At 56.1% G+C, this 5,697-nt stretch overlaps 1 protein-coding gene across 1 annotated transcript; it reads right to left on the reverse strand.

The window, feature by feature from the left end:
* Positions 1-1,101: 1,101 nt before the first annotated feature.
* SETTUDRAFT_160569 (uncharacterized protein) lies at positions 1,102-4,107 on the reverse strand (the record flags this gene model as incomplete). Its single annotated transcript, XM_008025976.1, has 6 exons — positions 1,102-2,660; positions 2,710-2,896; positions 2,951-3,517; positions 3,567-3,698; positions 3,749-3,874; positions 3,928-4,107. 6 exons carry the CDS (start codon positions 4,105-4,107, stop codon positions 1,102-1,104), a joined length of 2,751 nt encoding a protein of 916 aa, XP_008024167.1.
* Positions 4,108-5,697: the final 1,590 nt, after the last annotated feature.

The raw sequence follows: 5,697 nt of genomic DNA on the forward strand, positions 1-5,697 counted from the left end.
CTACTATAGATACGATTGACCGTACGAGGATGAACACCAGTAAGTCAGAGATCTGTGATGTAGACTTGCCAACAGAAGGTGACTTTAACGCCACAATTAAGGTGCGGGTGTAAGGATCAGTATTAGGAGACATTGTAACGATAGATACAGACAAATCGTACAGCTACTCAGCTCAAAGGTGGGAGTTGCGCCAAGAAGAGTTATGCCGAAGCGCCGAGATTAGCGTGGGACAAAACTTTTGTGAGGCACCTCCGTATATCTCCGTCCTATTTTTCCGTTTGCTGATCCTCTCTTACTCTGGTCTTTGTTCTCGTCTCTTCTCTTTTGATTCTTGTTATTCCTACTCTTACTCCCTACTCCGTCTTTTTTTCTTGACTTCAACTTGCCTTCTTCTTCTTCTTCTTCTTCTTCCCTCCACAACACCACACAATCAGATACGTGACAAAGCGAGTCAGTTAGTCGCAACCAAGCAAAACAATCCCCTAACAGAATTGATTCCTCGCAGCAGAAGAAGGGGCAAGAAAGAAGAAGAAGAAGAAGAAGAAGAAGAAGAAGAAGAAGAAGAGAAACAAAGGTGAATAAAGTTTCCCGCTTAGTAAACCAACCGAGGTGTTGGTGGCCCTGACCCAACAAAAGTAAGTACGTGTGTAGAGTAGTTAGTGCGGGGTCGAATTTGCTGGCGTGGCCCTTCGTATACCGGTATACATGCTTCACATGCATGCGCATCCAGTACGTACATGTCAAGAAAGAAAGGGAGTGAGGAAATCAAGGGAAGGGAATGGAATGGAATAGAGTCAAGGAAGAGTGGTGGTGGTGGTGATGATGATTGGAAGATGGATACTATGGATTCTATACACATGTGCATTCAAGTGGGAATTGTAAACAGCAAGATCATTGGAAAAAAAAAGGGAGTACTTAAGTAATTTAAAACTATAGAAGAGAACGCATGATACTAGGCATAACTAAGACGGTGGTAGTAGAGTGTTATAGCTGTAAATGTAAAACCATGTTGATATAGTCCTTGCCATCAAACTGCAATCCCAGCAACTCCAATCCAGCAATCCAGCAATCCAGTAACTAACGCAATACCCGTCACCATGCTCATGACGACTTCCTCGGCAACTCGCGAAACACCTCTTTGAAAATCTTCTTGCTGTTGTACAGGTTGACGAGCCTCAGACGCTCATTGTTCAAATGCGCGCTGTCGCTTGCTTGGCCACACGGAAGATGGGCGGCAGGTGCATTGAATTCCTTTTCAAGGAACCGAATAGTAGGGATAGATCCACCTTCGCGAATGTAAAGGGGCTTGCGTGGGATGCCCGTCTCTGCTGTATCAGGCGTTGAAGTGCCGGAACTAGGGCCTGCGCCAGAAAGTGAAGGGTCAGCAGAATTGGCAAGAGTGTTTGATGTCGCGGGAACAGTGGGCTTCTTGGTCACAGCTTCTGAGCTGTTTCTAGAGTGCGCAGAAAAGTAGTCCGAGGCTTTGGCTGCTGGCATGCTCTCTCTTCGCTGACCCAGTCTCGGCCCCCAGACGGACATGATGGCGCGTTCGAGCGTCTGGAAGATCTCGTTGTTGAAATCGCCCAGCCATGGCTCGGCCTGGTGGTCAATCGTCACTTTGAGTTCGTTCTTCGAGTCGAGGTCCTCGAATTGTTCTTGCAGAAACGACTTGAGCGCCTCGGCTACATTTCCGGCTTCCTGGTTCGGCACCAGACGGATCGACAGGGCAGCCTTTGCAAGTCGCGGGATAATCGTCGAGTTTTCTGGCCCCGACGTCTGAAAGCGATGTATGGTAAGAGATGCTTCTCGCCATCGGCGCATCAGTGACTGTGCCAGCTCGTCTGCGTCGCCCAGGTCTGGATTACTCCGCAGCAACGTCTCGGTGATTTCCGTGTACAGGTCCTTTTCATCATCCGTCAGAGGCAGGATAGGGTCATAGAAACCCGGAATCTGCACCTTTCCGTGTCGAGCCGTCAGCTTGGAAAGCAGCATGACGAGGTCCTTGAGCGGCTCATCGAGCAGCGCGCTACCATCCACACCACTGTGCAAATCGGGATGCTTACTCTCAACCTGCACAGTGGCATGGATGACGCCTCGCAAGCCATACGTCAGACACGGCACATGGTCATCAAGCCAGTAGCTGTTTGCCAGCAGAATCCAGTCAACGTCACCGATGAGGTCTTTTCGTGCGCGCACAGCCTTCTCGAAGCCACGAGATCCGCTTTCCTCTTCGCCCTCAATCAGAAAGATGATGTCAGAGTCTAGGCTCTGCTCGTTGGCCAGCTCGTGTGCAGCGTAAATGGCCGCCATAATAGGGCCCTTGTTGTCGGATGCGCCACGGCCGTACAGATAGCCCCCTTCGCCCGTGAGAGTAAATGGGTCATGCTTCCACTTGCGATGCTCATTTTCTGCAGCAATGACATCGTAGTGGCCGTAAAACAAAATCTTCTTGCGCGATGCGGCTGTAGCCGGGTTACCCCGGAACTTGGCAAAGACTATTGGATTGTAGTCGGATGTGTTGATCATCTCGGTTACAGCACCAAAATTCTGAAAGACGGATCGCAGGTAGGATGCACCTCGGCGGCAGTCTGCGCGATACTTGGGCAGCGATGATACGGTCCGAAACGAAACGAATTGACTCAACGACTCCACCATGAGATCTGCAAGCTACATTAGATGCGCGAATAGTCGGGTGCCAGCGTTACGCACCATTGTTGCTTCTTCTCGTAGCGGCATCGGGCTCCGCGCAGTCCTTGACCTCCCAAATGACAATGGTGTCGTCGTTGCCGCCCGTCACAAGGATGGACTTGTCTTCGCAGCGCGTGACCGCAGAGGCTAGCATCAGGCCATCGTGGGCTTTGAACGTGGTAATGGTCTCGTAGTGTTCGTTGAATTTCTGCTTGGGTCAGATTGGCCGCCCCAGCATCCCCCCCCCCCTACACACACTCACCTGCATAACACCCGTCTTACCACCGGCATACAGGACACCAGAGCCCAGCGACAATGTGTGCACGTCGCCGGTGCCCGCCTTGAGACTGCGCACTAGCTGCCGGGTCTCCAAGTCCCAGACATTGACTTCGCCGTCGAAGCGTCCGCTGTACAGGAAGGAACCTTCTCGGGCGAGCGAGAGAATCGATTCGCCCTCTTCGCGGCCGTCCTCGAGTGTGTAGATGCCTGAGATGCTCCCCCGCTGTGCCGGGTCTATTCTCCATAGCTGAATGCGGCCGTCTCCTCCTCCCGAAACTAGCACTTCTTCTGACGGGGCTTCGGGTAGTATGCCGCTTCCCACCAGCATGCAATGCACGTAACCATAGTGGGCGAACTGGCAAATGTCACGGTTGTCGATTTGCAGTTCCTGCCCGCCTGCAGCATCTCGGGGCCTAGTGTCTGCACCGCCGGGTCTGGGTGTTTGGGCACCGCCTGGCCCGAGGGAGTCGAAGAACCGGTTCTTGCGCTCGGCGGGGTGTGAGGAGAGGCTCGGGGCGGGGCGAGTGTCTTTTTCTTTCAGGTCATACCACTGGCATTGTTAGTAACGTCGGCAGATTGTCGTGTCGTGCTGTTCCTACTTGTATGCTGGTGTTCTGGGCCCCCAGATATACCGTCTGGTGCTGGGACGAGTATGCGACGCAGAAAATGTCGCCAATGTCGTACGGAGACCACAGCGCATAGAGGTGTTTGAACGTCGACGTGCACCAGACCTGGCGGGTTAGTATCGTGTACAAACTCGTTGCGGGGGGCAGCCACTGACATTGACAATTGGATCTGCTGCGCTCGAGAAGAGCCACCTGTGGTCCTGCGACAGACACAGACCAAGCACACTGCCCTTGTGCGCATGTACCACCCTCCGGAGCTCGTAGGTATCGAGGCTGTAGACCTGCACGGCGTCAGCTGGCTGCAAAAAAAAACTAGCCTCTGCTATGGGCGTACCAGAATCTCGCCGCCCTGGGTGCCGGCGAAGATGGAGTGCGAAGAGACGGCCAGTGCGAGGATGGACTTGTCGTGTTTCATGCGATGCGCGAGGGCGGGGGCTCGATCGGACAGCTCATGGCCGGTCTCAGCGCGGGTGGGCGCAGTGGCATCATTGTGCGGAGGGGCGGCTGCTGGCATGGTCAGCCTGGGTCCAGAGAGCACCGGTGGTGTTGTTCCTGCATGGTCGCGTGTAAGGCGGGCGAGTTGGCGAGTTGGCGATGACGGAGGCGCCGTGTGCAGGGTCTAGGGGTACACCGGCTGCGGGGCTGCCTGTCCGCCCACGACGGATTACATTATATGTAGCGCTGTCACGCGCCTGGACATACCTCTCCATCCCAGAGCCCGCTTTGTCTGGGACGCCGTCAACGTGAAGGCCGAGGTGCACATGGCCCGTCTGCCAGTCGAGCTGCAGCCCGAGAGAAGATGCAAGGGGAACAAGGCAGCAGTGGGGCTGTCTGCGTCGTGGCGAGGCCGATGGTCGTCAGTCAGAGAGAGCGCGCAAGGAGACAGCAGCCCGTCGCCCTGGTCCGCCTCGTCGAGCGTCGTGTTGGAGGACGCATCATCGTCTATCGACGACGACGAAATGGTAGGAGAGGGCGCGCACTGTTGCGCGTACTGGCACTCGGCCTCACCGCCCGGACATGGCGAGCGGCGACGCTGATATGGCGCCATCTCTGGGGCAGAAGTGGTGTCTCACGATCAGTTCAAGAGGTAGCCTGCCGCGCCTTTATTGCGGCTTTGCTTTGCTCGACAGCGCCGTTGCACGCGCGTGAGGACAAGACTGGGAGAAGACGATTGACAGTGCCAGGCGACATGCGGTCAGGAGCGTCTGCTGCCATTGGAAGCACAGTGTCGCAGTGCAGTGCGGGCGCGCGACCTGACCGTTTGGCGGCTGGTACGTGTTCACGGCGCAGAGGCAGCACAGCGATTGCAGCCATGGCAGTCACCGAACGACTCCGCCCATGGCCGTGGACGCGCATGGCATGCCGTACGAGAACGTGGAAGAGGGTTTGCGGGAACATGCATAAGACGCGGAAGTGTGCCGTGGCGCCTGCAAGCAGCAGCAAAGAAGACAGGATCGTCGGCGACGCTGTGTGCTGGGCCAACCGACAGACAGCAGCGCTGGAGAGGGGGCTGGGATGCGGGCCGGGGCGGGCGACACGACAGCGATGGATATACAGTAGGTGTACATGTGGGTGTACTATTGCTATGGTACTAGCAGCCTGAATCATTCACCGGGACCGGGGCGCGTGTATGGATGCCAATACCGGGGGGCCGAGAGTGGATGACCCGGAGAAGCGGAATGGGAATGGTGAAGGGTTGCAGCAGTCTGCAGGCGAGGGAAAAAAAGCAGCCCAAAGGAAAGTCGGTGGGCATGACGGTGGGAATGACGGAAACGAGCAGCGAGTGGGCTCGGCCAGCCACACTGATGATGACGCTCGGCAGAAAAAAAAGGGCAAAAAGGGCAAAAAGAAACGCGCGGAAAAGGGGGATGCGACGGCTCAGGCTGGCAGCGGTGGTGGTGGTGACGCAGCTGTGCATGCTGAGAAGCGTCGAGACGGCCGGGAGGGGGGGGGGCGAGGGCGTGTGAGGGAGGGCGAGGCAGGGCGGGCGAGGTGGTGAGGGCGAGGGCGACAGCGGTTGGCCGTGGGGGATTGTCGCGTGTGGCCGTCTAGACCCTTCTACGGGCGGAGCACCGCCACAGCACGAGGCACCAGCCACAGCACC

Source organism: Exserohilum turcica (genome assembly GCF_000359705.1).
Source record: "Exserohilum turcica Et28A unplaced genomic scaffold SETTUscaffold_16, whole genome shotgun sequence".
NCBI classification, from domain to species: domain Eukaryota; kingdom Fungi; phylum Ascomycota; class Dothideomycetes; order Pleosporales; family Pleosporaceae; genus Exserohilum; species Exserohilum turcicum.